Genomic DNA, 14,443 nt, shown 5'->3' on the forward strand with positions numbered 1-14,443 from the left:
ACCCTCTCTTTTTTTGTGACTGGGGTCGGGTGGCGACAGGAGCCCCAACGGTTATATATACACATGGTGGAATAGAGAGATGAGAGATGACAAGGAGCCGAAGGAGAACAAAAGTCGTCCAAGGTTTCCGCAGGATGAATCTGAAGGAGCAAAAGAAAGAAGAGGAGGCCATATAATAAATATAAGGCTCCCCTTCCATACAAGGAGAAATCTAATAAAGAAAATGACAACTCGAAAAAGGTCACTATACTTGTCAGCGCCATGCCAAATTTCAATGTCCAACACAATTTTTTATTTCAAAGGTATATTTTTTGTTTTCAGCGTGAATTTGAAACCCGGAAATTAAAATTGAAGCGGGAAATTCAAAATGATGAGCTTTTGAAAAATGTATAAGACACCGACCAATGATCAAAGGGCATATCAAATTGCTCAACTGTACAAGCTCACCCTTGTTTATCGAATGATTTGCGACCAGCGGCGCAGTGTGTACACGTGTAATCAATATTGGCTTACACACAACTCGTGTTTGTTGTTGTTGTGTGTTTTCGTCTGTTAAGAAAAAGTGGGTTGCCTTGATTTTTTCAGATTCGTTTTATTCTGTGTGTGTCCTCCTCTCAATTTTCTTTTGCCTCAATCTTTGTAATCACGTCGGCGTTCGTGATTGCATAGCCTTGTGCGTCCAATCCCGCGCGCTTCTACATAGCCCTATGGTATTAGAAGCGTAACAACAACAACAACAACCGAGAAAATTTCTATTTGGAGGCTATTGGATTTTTGTTTTTTCGTCCACAGGTGTGCAGCTTATTCTCTCTCTATTGCGGCTTTTCCTCCCCCTTCTGTATACGAGTTCGGTTGGCGAGTGGGTTGGAAGAAGGAGTCATCCTCCGCCATAACCCGCGCACTTTGCTCTGTAATTAAGACGGAAAAGAAAAAGAAAAACCCGGCAGAAATGTTTTTTTCGACCGCTCTTTTCCCCCCCCCCCATCCTCTCAATACACACACACATAGATATAAATTACATATAGAGTTAAAATAGGGGAGGATCTACCTCTCTAGTACTGGTCGAACAAAAACGAAGAAACGAAAATGTTATCTCTACCAAAAGAAGAATTTAGACAAGAAAAAAAAGATTCAACTGGGCGGATCCGAATTTTATGTACGAACTTAATATTCCCTTTAATTTTTATTTTTTCAGGAAAAAACCAGAAAAAAAGGTTTGGTTATTTTCTTCTTTGGCCAGCAACAAGAAGACGAAGCGGAACATTTAAACGATTCCGATTGGGAAAAATAAACAATATATATTTTTTTTTTATTAATATATGCGCAGTTATTAGGTAAGCGCCTCAGAGAGAAGGTGTGTCGGATCTCTATTGCCTTGGAAGAAAACATGCCGACAAAATGCGATGAGATATCGTATGGTAAATAGTTTCGGAAAGAGAAAAATAAGCCGCGCGCGAAACATTTTGAAAAATTGATGGCCAAAGAATTTCGTCATTTTCTTTTTAAAAAAGAAGAAAGTTTTCTTCTTTTTTTTGTTGTTTTTTTTTTAAAAGCTGCTGGGTAGGTTTATACAAAGGTGCAGCCGGAGCACAGGTGTGTGTGTCCATTCATCTCCATCCGGCGAAACTGTTGGGAGAATCAATTCGCCATGGGACGTCCAGCAGTGTGGAAGAAAGTCAATCAAAAACGTATAGATATCTGAGGAAAAAATTGAAAAATTGAATGACAATTCACTGGAGAGAAAGGTGTCGGATGGAAAACACAACACGGACAAAGGTGAGAGCGACTATATGGACGGTTGTATATAGGAAGAAGAAAATACGAAGAATATGTGAAAAAAGAAGAAGAAGAATAGACGAGACTGGAGAATCAGGCGCAGCAGACTGCGTGGCGGCTGTTGTTCCGTTTTTTCTCTCTTCGACACCCCAGGGGAGTTTTTACCTTGGCCAGCAAAACCACAAGGAGAGAGAAGCACCGGGGCTGCTGCTGCTGCCATCATCATCATCGCTACATATAAGAATTTAGGTCTTTTTTTTTTTTAATAATAATAAAAAAGGGGGCACAAGAAAAGCGGATCCATTTTTGAAAGACTTTTATTTTTCCGTGTGTTGTCCACCTGTGCAGCAGCAGCACCGCGAGTTCAACATTTTCTCTTTGACAGGAGCCAGTCACTTTCCTCGACAGAGTTTTAATTGACGTGGGGTCGGGCCTATACTGCTGTCTAAATTTATTTTGTATCTCAACAATCAAGTGCTAATACATTTGGCCACCGCGCAGAAAAGATTTCGCAGAAAAGCGATTCACACCGAAATCGCAGAGATTAGACATGCCGTGTTACATGTGGCTTTAGACACCTGATCATTTTTATTTTTCCAAAAAAAGGAGGCCATTTCTTTCTTGGGAAAAACGTCCACACCCACACTTATATAGTAAGTAGTAATAGTGGGAAAATGTCACACTCGAGTAGTACAATCGTTTTCTTGTTCTGCTGGACAACCCCCCTGGTGGGCCAGTGTATAGGCCATCACTCTCTCTCTTTCTGCTGAGAATAGAAGAGAAAGAGTTGATTATACTGACCGTTTAGGCCTCTGCTGTAGGACCACCTTCATCTATCAAGTCGCTAGAAGAAGAAAAAGAGAAAATGTCTTTTTCTTATTTTTCCAACAACCAGCCCCCACATCTCAATATTATCTTTCAACACCGGCCCGCCTTCTTTTTTCCATACTTCGCTCACCTGCTGCTGTCTAATACTCAATACAAGTCGAGTGTGTGTCAAGTTTTTCACTTGAGTTTGAAAAGAAAATACGAAGAACCGATTATACCACTTTCTATGCACCGCGAATGATTTCAATCAAATGGAATCAAATCAGAATCTTCTTTGAAATAATTATCCAAGTTTACTCCCCAAATCATTTTGCGGAGAATTACAATGGCAGTCATTATTAGAATTACAATATAATGAATAGAAATCGTGGACACAATCTCAAATGTGTGCGCACATTTCCAAAGAGAAATAACAAAAACAATTGTGGAATGGCATTTGCTGGAACGAGAAAAACGAGATGACGGCGAACTCAGAAACCTCATCGTCGTGTGCTGTGTACAGACAAACTCTCTTGCGTCACCCCCCTTGTTTTTATTGTAAACCAGCTGGCCGTCGAGAGCGATACAATCAATGTCGCATTTTCTAGCGTACACAAAAACCTTGACTGGCTGAGCTAAGCTAACCTTAACGAGCTCATAATAACAATCACAATAATAATATCTGTTATAGACATTTAAGAAGACGAATGGACGTGCACACCTGTGGGCGCGCGCGTATATATATTTTCGTTTCGCCACTTTTATTTACAGTTTCTAACTACACAATAAAACCTGTTCTTCTTTTATATCTACACTCGGTAAAAACTTAGTTTTGTGGAAAAAAAAAGAGACGACCACTCAGTTCCCAATGACCGGCCCTTTTTCTTATCGATATTATACCCACTGGGAGGACAGATAGCAGGACACTCAATAGCGTGCAGAGTTACAATAATACTACGCACTTTTTAAACACAAAAAGCTTGTTAGTTGAAACTTCTTTTTTATCCCCTATCCAATATAATGTAAGAGAAAAGAAAAGTTGCACGCAAAGTGCACGTCATTTAACAAATTTTCCAGCTGGCCATTCATTTGACAGCCTGGCGTACAATGGCAAAGTGCAGAACTGTCACATAATTATTTTAGCCTAGGTGACACACGTACGCGTCATGATGATTAACATCACAGGACATTTTTTAATTTATTTTTTTCCACAACTTTTTCTGGGAAATCATCAAATTTGTAAAGAAATTTTTCCGTTTTTTATTAGAAAAGATAATAAAACATCTCGTCCATCGGGGTCAGAAAAATCAGGTTTGGGAATTTTGTCTTCTGCGGTCGAGAAATTTAGAATTTTCTTCGGAGAATAACACACACACTCGCATGTGTGTGTGTGTGGGTAATATCAATTTGAATTTGGGGGGATTTCGAGGCCTGTTAACAATAACAGGATCCATTAACATTCAAGGGAAGAAACAAAAACAAAAAAAACGAGATATCGAAGCGCTTTTCTTTCCGAGGGGGGAAATTCAAAAACTTTTGTCGATTGTTTCATGTCGCGTCATGCTGGTCAAAAATGGGGGGGTCGAACTTTTGTATAGCGTCTCCTTATTTTGTTTTCTATTTTCCTTTTTAATAATAATAACGTAATCAACAATATTATTTATTACCAGGGCGCGGTATTTTGATTTTTTAACAGGTCAGGGTCCATTTTCCATTATTAGTTGGCAGCGCAGCGACAGGTGGCGTGCACATCATAACCGCTCCTTTTCAGCGCTCTCTCTCTCTCTGGCCGTGTGTGTGGCCGGCTAAACTAACCATCTGAATTCCCAATCTATAAAAAATGAAAATAAAAATACACGTACAAGAAGAAAGAGATAAACTGCATTTCAGAATGATTTGAATAATGAAAGCCGCGCGCGCGCGCGCGCGAGAATTCGAAAGGGATATATAAACGCGGCCGCTCCTCTCTTTTCTTTTGCCTTTTTTTTCTGGCAGTCATAACATCATCCATCAAAAGACATTTTCGTTTATTCAAGCGCACCACACACACAACACACAACACAACACAGAGCCGAAAAGAAGAAGAGCTGTATAATCATCTAACTGGCAAGAAAAGAAACCAAAAGAAAAGAGATTCACCGCCACCATTGGCGGTCTCTCTCTGGCCCACCTGTCCGAAGGGGGTCTCTCTTTCTCTCTTTTATATACTGTGCACACAGAGAAAGAAAGAAACTTGTGTGTTCACCATTTCTAGAGAGATTCTTTGACGATTATTTGTGTTTATTCTGATGATATTCTTCTTCTTTGCGTCGTCGTCGTCGTCATTGGCCGACAACCGAACAAAAGGTCAGATTGGAAGCGAAGGCTGACGGCGAGCAATTACCGGTAGTAAATCTATTGCTGCTGCAGTCGAGTTCGTTTCACATTGCCGTGAGTGAGCGTATAGTATAGTAACGAGGGGCCCTCTTATTATATCATATTCTGCTGTGTGTATAGTGGAGAGACAAACGAACAAAACAAGCCCTCCACTGATTAGGCCAATTAGACTTCTCTTGTTAGCTAGCTGCTCTCTCGACTACTACAGCACATAAGACATTACAGAATGTCTTTTTCTTCTTCTTTCTCGGCTTCCACCTTTTGTGTGTGTGTGTGTGTCGATTGTTGTTGACTCGAGTGAGAAAAAACTCATCGGATGGCCAGAAAAGAAAAGGCCAAATAGGAGAGGGGGGGAGAAAAAGGAAATAAAGAAACACGTAAAACGTGTAGACACATAGAAGAGATAGAAGAGAAAAAAGCGGCCGGAGACATAATAGACACCAAACCGAAAAATGACGGAAAATTGACACCGGATGGGTAATTATGAAATCGAGAAAAAGCTGGTGGAAAAGAAAAAGAAAAAAGACAAAAGGTGGTGGCATGATATAATCACAGGGCTCGGTTCTTTTTGTTATCTGTGAGCTGGCCATTTTTTGTTTTTTGTTTTACCTTATTTTCCACCTGGTCGTCTTTGGCTGGAAACCTATACTATATGTACACATCCCCCGCATTCTCTAATATGTAAACCCCCTGTGTATTATAGACCTGTGGAAAACTGTACAACTTCCCCCCGTGTCTGTATGCATTTCAATTCCAGCAGTATAGTGGACTGCTGGCTCTATATACTCTCGGTTGGCATGCGACCTTCCCATAAAGGCTCTCGCTTAATGATTTTATAAGTGAGACTCTCTTCAGCTCATCTGCTGCTGGGTCTCACCAAAAGTCTCTTGATATCTAATAGGGGGCTTATGATACGTAACCTTGATGGCATTATTTCGAATCAAATTTAAGTTGAATTGTATTTTTTGGGGGACTATTAGAAAACTCGTTGGGGACAATCCCACGAACCAAAATAAAAAAGAATTTTATTTTAAAAATAATAAAAAAAAGACAATTGAGCGATTAGTGACGGAGTTGAATAAAAACCAGGTGGATGCCAAATTCGACGAATTTTCCGGCCTGGGAAATATGTACAGACACTCTACTTTTTTTTTATTTCTTTTTCGAAGAAATGAAAATATCTTTTCATTAGTCATTACCATCCGCTTGAAAACAATCGAGGCCTTTCTTCTTCTTATATTCTCGTGAAAGTAACGACAAAGAAATTTCATTTCACAAATAGATAAATAGACAAAAAAAAAAGGGAAAAGAAATGAATGACGGCGGAATATGAAGAGGAGATGTTGGCGACCACCCACAATGTGATGTGGTCGATGAGCACAGCTCATTTCCATCTGATGGTGCTCAGAGAGCGGCGGAAGTGGGCGCCAAAAAAATAAAAAACTACCAACAGGGAAAAAATGTAAAGTGGAAAAGAAGAAGAAAATACTACACCGGCTCCACCTTTGTGGATTTTTCTAGCGCTCCTCCACCCATTTCTCTCTCTTTTAAACACACACACGCACACACACACACACAGAAGGAAGAAGACCCCGCCATTATATTTTTCCCGTCCTTTTTTGACTCCGCCGATCCACTTGTGAACCTCCCCATCATTCAAAAGAAAAAAAGGTAGCATGTGGGTTTTAATAGGTTCATGCCACAGCCGAGGACGACATCATCAAAAAAACAAAACATCAACAATATGTCGTCGTCGCTCTCGGCCTTTTTTAACATTTCAACTCATCCGGTTGTTGTTTATAAAAGGAACCATTCCGCTTCCGCATTTGATGGGGGGACTGTGAGAAAAATGAATTATTCTGTTTCTTTCTTTTTTCGCGGTCGATTTCATCACGATAGCGTCACATAGGATATTCGCCTAGTCTCCATCTGTCTTTTTCGCCATCATTATTTTCCACCACCACCACCCACCTTGAACTAGAGAAGGGCGATGGATGGATGTGTAGAGTTTTTTCACGTGTAGAATTTATTTTCTTAGCGACGAGTTGCTAGCAGCGAGGGCCGAGCATCAGAGAGAAGGCGGTAGATCATGAGATAAGAGACCCCCGAAGACCCGCCCGTCTGACCAAGGTAAAAAAGAAAAAAAAAAGGTTAAAATAAATATATCTAAAACACACAGAAGAAGAAGAAGAAGAGGGGATAGAAAAAGGTTCTCTATTCTCATCTGAAAATGTGCCGGCTTCTCTGCACGTCGCCCGGCCACCACACACACACCACACACCCAAAAGACAAAGGGAACCTTTCATTGATGACCGCAGGAATGCCAAGTATTTCCGGCCCGAGACAACTATCTTCGACACGGCCCTGACCCTAAAAAAAAGACAATCTCTCTCTTCTCTTCTCCAAAATGGACCTTTTTTTTATTTTTATTATATTTGTCTTCCTTGTTTTTTTTTTCTGGGCTTCGGAAGAGCCGTGAATTTTGGCGTGTTGAGCGGGCGCACCCATCGATGCGACACGATCTCCGACATGTGCAATGCGGAAGAGATGACAAATAATAATAATAAATAAGGAGTTTTAACTTATATCTTCAAGGAATGAATGGAAGATGATGGTTCATCCAGCGCGGCTCCTTTTGGTTGGATAGACTTTTGTCGTGTGTGTGTGTGTTTTGGTCTCCTATTGTTGGACACAAGTACTACTCTCTATACCTTTCTTGTGTGTGTGGAATATCAACCGAGTTGGGGAGCACTTTGAACGAACAAGGAGGAAAAATATAATCAGAGATGAACCGAAAATCTCTCTTTTCCTTGTGTTGGAGCTGTAAAAGGCAGCTCATTCGTTATTTGCTCTTCGGTGACAAAAAAAAAAACTCGCCGACTCTCTAAACCCCCTCGGATCCTTGCTTTTAATCCATCCATCTACTTTTTTTTTTACCTTGGGTATATGGTACCATTTAAGGGGGGGATGCCATTGTCAAGGATCCCTTTTTTCTTCTGGTATTTTTATTTGCCGTGTGTGTGTGTGTGCTTTTATCGTTTTTATCGGGCGGCAACATCGACATGGCAACGCTCTTTTCCAACTCGTTCATTCCAACCAGCTTCTTCTTCTTCTTCCTTGCTGACCATATTTGAGCTTCAAAGGAGATAGACGAAAAGGGGGGGTCGTGTGGAAACTGTCAGTGCCTCCATTGACCTTCTATCCGTCCATCCAGCCATCCGTGAGTCGATCCATTCATTCATTTCCATCGCCGGCGCTCTCTCACTCCCATCTTTTCTCGACTAAAAGAATCCCGAGTGACCGGCGTGTGCGTCAGAAAAATAGAAAAATAAAAGAGACCCACATTCCATCTCAACGCGGGATTCTTTTCTCTCCTTTTTATTTTAGATTTTTCGGTTTGCATTTCTAGCTCCTCTCGACCCCCCCGACGGGCTCCCCCTGATCGGAAATCCATTTCCCCACTAAGAAAATAGAAAAAAAAACCCAAAGAAAATAAAACAAACGGCACTCTCTTTTGTTTTATCGACAGGTAATTTATAAATAGTTTTCAAACCAAAAAAGGGACCAACATTCTCAAGCAAGAGCCACACAACAGAAACGTATTTATGTATGAATATCTATCTGGAGAAGAAGAAGAAAAGGAAGTCTCTGCGGCGGGTGGTCGACCATACTCGGAGCCCGGGTCAAATACCGAACAAGTAAAAGACAGAGTCCATCCAGGGCTCTTTCTCTCTTGGACTTCCACTACTATTTACTACTGCACCAAAAAAAGCCTATTCAAGCAATGCTCTTAAAACTCGTCGTAACGATCAAACTAGATCTTACTCGGTTGGCAGCTTCCATATTTCCGGTTACTGCTGCAGGTCAGAAATTTGAAAACTTTTTGAAATTCTTAGTCGTTAATTCTTTTGAAATTGGTTATTTTTTCAACAGGTAATACTGGGCCGGATGAAAGAGGATAATTTGTGATTTTGCTTTTCCTAATTTTCGATGTGCGGATTAGAGTTTGGCTTCCGGTGGATCGGATAAGTCGTGCTCCGTGTCTATAAAGTGTCGTCTTCCGTCGAGGAACATCATGGCCTCTGCAAAGTTGCAAATCATTTAATTGTTTTTATTTGAGCTTTGTCGCCATGAACTGGAAAAAGAGAAAACATCGACGAGATGATGATTTGTTACCTTGATAGGTTCGCGGAATGACTTCAGGTGCCAGACTGTCTGTCTTCAGAGTGAAATGAAATACGTTAGTCAGGTCGTGTGTTCCGTCCTCTGGCTGAACAACTTCGGCCGACACCCGCACCATCACGTAATGGCCTTGAGTGTAGACCACCTGGGAACTAAAGTACAAGAGTGAGCCTATCTCCACCGGTTTACGGAAGAGGATGTCATCAACGTGGACCAAAGTAGGCAAGCTCTTACTGCACCACGGCATTTTTATTTTCGGGGGTTTCATGGGAAAATTGTCGGAAAAGAAAAAGTCAAAAGAAGAAGAAGGTTAGACTCCACACTTTGACTCATGACAAGAAAGTCATGGTAGACTTTTTAAGGTGGGTTTTTTGGTTCATACCAGTAGACGTAGCCATTTGCCCACGCCAATTCCACGGCCAGTCGCATCAGGAAACCGCCGAAAATTTTGTTGAACCGATTACGATTCTAAAAGTGTTTTCAAATTGAATTTTCTGTTATAAGTTTAGAATGAACAAGACAGACCTCTGGCTGACAGAGAATCATATTCTTTAGTTTAGCATCCGCCATCCAGACGCAATTGGTGGGTTTGATCCGGCTCTTGAAGGACATGCTTTTCCAATCGATCTAAAAGAGAAACAAAAAATGAAATTCATAAATCATTCAGAATTTATGCGTCATCAAATGATATTGCAGCTGAAAGGGATCTCACACACCGTGCGGAGAAACTGTTCGTGAATGATCAATCTTTCTTGCTCACTTGGAGGCTTCCGGAACAAGGATGTCGTTTGCATTTTAGCTCGTCTTTCCTTGTTTTCTGAGAATGGAGAAACAAAATACTTAATAAAAAAAAAATAAAGAAAATAGAATTTCACTGGCACAAATTCAGTTTCTTATTTTTTAAAAGTGAGAAATGAATCTCAGGGCCATCTAACGGCGATTTAAGAATTATTTACTTGGATGTTTGTAGTACGTTACCTTCTCCTTTTCTAAATAACGCCTTTTCCTCGTCCGTTTCAGCAACCAACTTATTCACGATGGCCGATCCCTTATTCATTGAATCCCGACTGACCATGACGAACCTGGCGTTTGTGACAGTATTCCATTCGTTCGAGTCTTTATCTATTTGATCAACTTCCATGGAAGCCTCGAACGACGACTTGCCTACCCATGTGACGTGGCCTCTCAAACGAATATCGGCATCGTACTATAAAATTCACGCAAAATCAAGTCCAATCCTTTCGTTAGTGAATTGATCATTAATCCTTACCCGAAGAGGAACGTGGGATATATCCATTTGATCCACGCAAGCTGTTACAATGCTGTATGGGCTGACGGATATGTCGGCGGGTTGGTTTGGGTTGAGAATGTGCTTGTAACACAGCGTCACCGCAAAAACGTCAAGGTCTTCTAGCAACCGTCCGATGCGGATTGTCTTGTGAAACGTCATGTACTTTTCACGCATGGAGATATCACTTCCCAAGGGGATGATGGCAGTATCATAGCTGTCCTTGGATTGAAACAAGAAATTATTCAAAGTTACATACAGTTTAAATGTGTGCACAATACAGAAGTTGGACCTACACTCATTCTCCGTACTGGAAGCTCTTCTTGAGTAGCCGGTAAGTATTTCACAAGGTGCTCTCGGCTTATGCTCCCTGCACAGTACTTACTATTGGTGCCTAACACGCTTCGAGTGAAGTCATCAAGTACTGTAGTTACAAATAATGATTAAAGAAGCATTCTTTTATTGGAATAATCTATAAATTTTGCTGTTACAGTCTGTGACAGTTTTGGTTGGTGTCTCACAGGCTCCAGGAGGAATAATCAATCCTCTTCTAATCATCTCAAATTTTGTTCTGTGGGACAGAAACTTAAATAATCTAGAAAAAAGTGGTGAGAACCTGGTTAATATTGATATTGAATCATTTTTTTTACAAAGATTAATTCAAATTATGTATAGAAAAAATGTTAACTAAATCACCTTAAAGGCAGGACAAACGTTTATTAAATGTTAAAACATTCTGATTTTTAAATTTCTGAAATGCATACACTTTTGGTATTAAAGGTATCGCAAAAGCTACAAGGTTACGATGTCATAATAAATGGAGGAAAAGAACATTTACTTGGTCATCATTTTGAAGGAACTTGATGAAGTAACAAGATAAGAACAGGAAAATCCAGAATCAAGAAACAACAAAAATAGTTCACGATAACTTGTTTTGATTGCGCTGACTACATGAAGGCCAGGCACACCTGTCAGAAACACCTGATTCCTTCAAAAGTATCCATTACCTAACCACTAGATGGCAACATCTACCCTACTCAAATTTCAATGACGCAACAATTAGGTAAAATAAAGTAAAATATGCCGGAGATTTCACAAGTTTCTTGTGTCTAATGTGAAGGAATGCACCTAAATTGTAGACGAGCTCTTGATGTCTTAACTTCCTCGTCTCTCGTCTCCATTCATAAGTTCATAAGCACAGGGATCAAAAATTCGGGATACAAAGTCTAGACTCGTCCGTTGTTCGTGCTACTCAAAAAGTGGCGGTTCGCCGAATGCCCTGTACTTTTAAGCGCGTTTACTATTTCGGAACTAGACGTATCAGTCATTCGGATAACATTTTATTGTTGAAATTTTACCCGCCATGTTAATTACCTAGTCCGCTAGTGGCGAGTCGATGGATCGCGTTTCAAGCGAAGCAAAGTACTTCACGGTGCAAAGATCATTCAGGTCGAGAAACTGCTTGAATATGTGTTTAATAACGATTTTTTTAAATTTATAGCTTAATGAATTAACAGAATAATCATTTCAATTACCTCATACGCTACCAAGGTATTTGAAATAGAAAATTTCTTAAAATCTAGTGAACTAGCGCCGCCAGGCGCCGCAAAGGTCAGCGGAGAAGACGGCGATGGCCTACATAAATTGTGTAACACTACCGGGCCTGTTCACGCACGGCACGGTTCTCCGTTCGACCGTTCTCCTATGTCTACCAAATAAGCATTAGGTTTTGGCCTTTTGGGTATGATCCCGTTCCCTTGAATAGAGACCTAGAACTGGAAAGAGAGAGGGAGGTGCGTAGAGCTGCAGGGGCTTTTTAAAAACCTTTGCCTTGCCAGTGACACTGAACAGTGTAGGAAGTGAAAGCAAAGAAGGAAGAAGGAAAGTTCCTAGTTAGTAGCAGATTTGTTTCGATCTCGAAAGGTATTGGACGTTTTTTATAGCACGTGTTACTTTGATTAACTTCAGTTATAATTTATTCTTACTATTTCAGTACATAGGTGTGATAAAAATGACTGAAGAAGTTCCAATTTACGACCCAGAATTATTGAAGAAATTTAACCTGGGTGAACGTTATGAAACCTTGAAACAAGATGAAAGTCTTCATGTACGTCCCCTCTACATGTCTGATTATGGTAGAGGATTCCTAGAACTTTTAGGGGAACTAACTCAAGTAGGAAATATTTCTGAAAAGCAATTCCAAGGTTTGATTATTTTTTTATATTCTAAAATCCAATACCTTCAACTAAAATGTTATCTTAATTAACAGAACAATTTCAGATGATGAAAAGCAGTCATGGAACATACTACTGTACTGTGATAATTGACACAATCAAGGATCGTGTAGTAGGTGCTAGTACTTTATTGATGGAAAGAAAATTCATTCGTGGTTGTGCATGGGTATGTAGTAGTCAATATATTGTATAAAGCAGTTTGTATACACTTGTAACTTTTTTAATGTATTTTTTTAGAGAGCTCGTTTGGAAGACGTCGTCGTAAGCCCAGATTATCGGGGAAAGCAACTAGGAAAATGGTCTGAAAATTTAGCAAGTTTTCCTATTTTCTTTAATTTTCATTCTTCCTTTTTTTGTTTACAGCATTGTTGAGATACTCACAAACCTGGGGAAAGCTCTTGGGGCCTATAAAATGACATTAGATTGTAATGATAAGATGCTAACTTTTTACAATCAGTTAGGCTATGCTAAAGAACCAGGAAATTCAAATGTCTTGAGCATACGCTTCCCGGCGCCAAACCCAGAGCCAAAACTATGAAACAATCTTCCAAAATTGCAAAATCTTACTTTTGTTATTGATGTTGCTAATTGCTCTCTTGTTGACAATTATTAGAAAACAAGTATTAATTGATAGATTTGAATTTTAACAGTTGAAACATTCCAGCCAGGATTGAGGTTTCTCATCTTACTCCCCATGTTTCCAGTTTTGGACTTCTTTGCTCACTGTAATTTCTGTGAAGTTTTCTGTTTGTTGAAAGGTGATGGTCTTTATTACCATAAAAATTAAAATTTCAATAAATGTGTCTAGTGATACATAAATCAGTAGCTGTATTTTATGAGCCTCATAGATCATCCCTTCTTTCAATCTTCAGTAGTTCTACATTGAAAATTAGAGTTGCATCACCCGGGATTTTGGGTGGTGCTCCCGAAGCCCCATAGCCCAATTCAGATGGAATAACAAGTTTTCTTTTCTCTCCTTCACACATCCTGTAAATGGAAACAAACAGCATTATTTGCTGAAAGCAACAGTCAAGTATTTTTATAACTTACCCCATTAAACCTTGGTCCCATCCTTTGATGACTTGCCCAGATCCTAAGGTAAATGTTAGAGGTTGGCCTCTAGGAATACTGCTGTCAAATTCAGTTCCATCCTCCAGTGTTCCCTTTAAATTCGGTTTCAACAATCAATTCATCTGAATAAACGCAAAGCCAAAGACAAAGTATATAGCTACCGTGTAGTGCATATGCAGAAGATCTCCTCGTTTGGATTTGACAGTGCAGTTATCAACACGTTTCTTGATACCGATTTGAAGTTTCTTGGATTTGCTTTCTTTAGCCAAAACCACAACTACAACGCACGCCAGTAAAAGTAAAACAATTTTAGATGACATTTTAATTCAATAAAATCTTGATCGATGAGTTGAGCTGTCAAAAGAACGCTTATTAGCAGACGGATTTACACACACTGTCTTCGCAGCGTTGCAATTCTTGCCAAATATAAAAGTGCATGCGAACTGCGAGCTCTGATATCACCTACTAGTACTACTAAGCAACTACCACATTATATTCGAAACTTCTCCGAAAAAGAAAAAAAAGGAAAGAATGTGAGCTTCGTGTGATGGGGACCATTTCCTTATAACATTGATGTACTCACGTTCACTTCAAGCTTAAAATAGCTGTAGGAACCAGACCGGGGCTAACGAACACTTATCGGGTCACAATCACATATCTTTTTGCCGGTGCATAAAAGCGTTTGATTGGTCGTTGGTCCTTTCTTGAC

General features: G+C 39.9%; 3 protein-coding genes across 7 annotated transcripts; 1 reads left to right on the forward strand and 2 right to left on the reverse strand.

Moving 5' to 3' along the window:
- Positions 1-8,471: 8,471 nt before the first annotated feature.
- Positions 8,472-11,433, reverse strand: LOC124191090 (acyl-coenzyme A thioesterase 9, mitochondrial-like). Of its 5 annotated transcripts, XR_006873283.1 has the most exons (12): positions 11,268-11,433; positions 10,921-11,024; positions 10,726-10,853; positions 10,412-10,651; positions 10,120-10,348; positions 9,858-9,958; positions 9,667-9,768; positions 9,524-9,609; positions 9,136-9,374; positions 8,900-9,041; positions 8,785-8,838; positions 8,472-8,716 (listed from the first exon to the last, which is right to left on the reverse strand). XR_006873283.1 is itself a non-coding variant. In XM_046584087.1 (10 exons), exons 1-10 carry the CDS (start codon positions 11,276-11,278, stop codon positions 8,959-8,961), a joined length of 1,323 nt encoding a protein of 440 aa, XP_046440043.1. In that variant the 5' UTR covers positions 11,279-11,433; the 3' UTR covers positions 8,472-8,958. The 5 variants fall into 5 exon arrangements, 2 of the variants coding, with proteins under 2 accessions (XP_046440043.1, XP_046440044.1); XR_006873284.1 differs by having other exon boundaries at positions 8,472-8,838; XR_006873282.1 differs by having other exon boundaries at positions 8,785-9,041.
- Positions 11,434-12,084: 651 nt separating this feature from the next.
- On the forward strand, positions 12,085-13,482 carry LOC124191094 (probable glucosamine 6-phosphate N-acetyltransferase). The gene is made up of 5 exons (XM_046584096.1): positions 12,085-12,352; positions 12,423-12,633; positions 12,699-12,829; positions 12,901-12,962; positions 13,027-13,482. The coding sequence occupies exons 2-5, from the start codon at positions 12,441-12,443 to the stop codon at positions 13,199-13,201; spliced, it is 561 nt and encodes a 186-aa protein (XP_046440052.1). The 5' UTR covers positions 12,085-12,352; positions 12,423-12,440; the 3' UTR covers positions 13,202-13,482.
- LOC124191095 (peptidyl-prolyl cis-trans isomerase FKBP2-like) lies at positions 13,470-14,215 on the reverse strand. Its single transcript, XM_046584097.1, has 3 exons — positions 13,896-14,215; positions 13,714-13,826; positions 13,470-13,650 (listed from the first exon to the last, which is right to left on the reverse strand). The coding sequence occupies exons 1-3, from the start codon at positions 14,052-14,054 to the stop codon at positions 13,506-13,508; spliced, it is 417 nt and encodes a 138-aa protein (XP_046440053.1). The 5' UTR covers positions 14,055-14,215; the 3' UTR covers positions 13,470-13,505.
- Between the last annotated feature and the right edge of the window lie 228 nt (positions 14,216-14,443).

This window comes from Daphnia pulex, chromosome 3 (genome assembly GCF_021134715.1).
Source record: "Daphnia pulex isolate KAP4 chromosome 3, ASM2113471v1".
NCBI classification, from domain to species: Eukaryota; Metazoa; Arthropoda; class Branchiopoda; order Diplostraca; family Daphniidae; genus Daphnia; species Daphnia pulex.

What these genes read in the sequence shown, in the direction of transcription:
- LOC124191090 (XM_046584087.1), bottom strand. An exon ending in GTTATTTAGAAAAGGAGAAG is followed by an intron (nt 9,959 to 10,119) that starts GTAACGTACTAC and finishes CTCCATTCTCAG; the next exon opens with AAAACAAGGAAAGACGAGCT. An exon ending in ACGAACAGTTTCTCCGCACG is followed by an intron (nt 9,769 to 9,857) that starts GTGTGTGAGATC and finishes TTTCTCTTTTAG; the next exon opens with ATCGATTGGAAAAGCATGTC.
- LOC124191095 (XM_046584097.1), bottom strand. Translation starts at nt 14,054, where the DNA reads ATGTCATCTAAAATTGTTTTACTTTTACTGGCGTGCGTTGTAGTTGTG. An exon ending in TTCTGCATATGCACTACACG is followed by an intron (nt 13,827 to 13,895) that starts GTAGCTATATAC and finishes CCGAATTTAAAG; the next exon opens with GGAACACTGGAGGATGGAAC. An exon ending in TGGGACCAAGGTTTAATGGG is followed by an intron (nt 13,651 to 13,713) that starts GTAAGTTATAAA and finishes TTCCATTTACAG; the next exon opens with GATGTGTGAAGGAGAGAAAA.
- LOC124191094 (XM_046584096.1), top strand. Translation starts at nt 12,441, where the DNA reads ATGACTGAAGAAGTTCCAATTTACGACCCAGAATTATTGAAGAAATTT. An exon ending in TTCTGAAAAGCAATTCCAAG is followed by an intron (nt 12,634 to 12,698) that starts GTTTGATTATTT and finishes CTTAATTAACAG; the next exon opens with AACAATTTCAGATGATGAAA. An exon ending in TCATTCGTGGTTGTGCATGG is followed by an intron (nt 12,830 to 12,900) that starts GTATGTAGTAGT and finishes GTATTTTTTTAG; the next exon opens with AGAGCTCGTTTGGAAGACGT.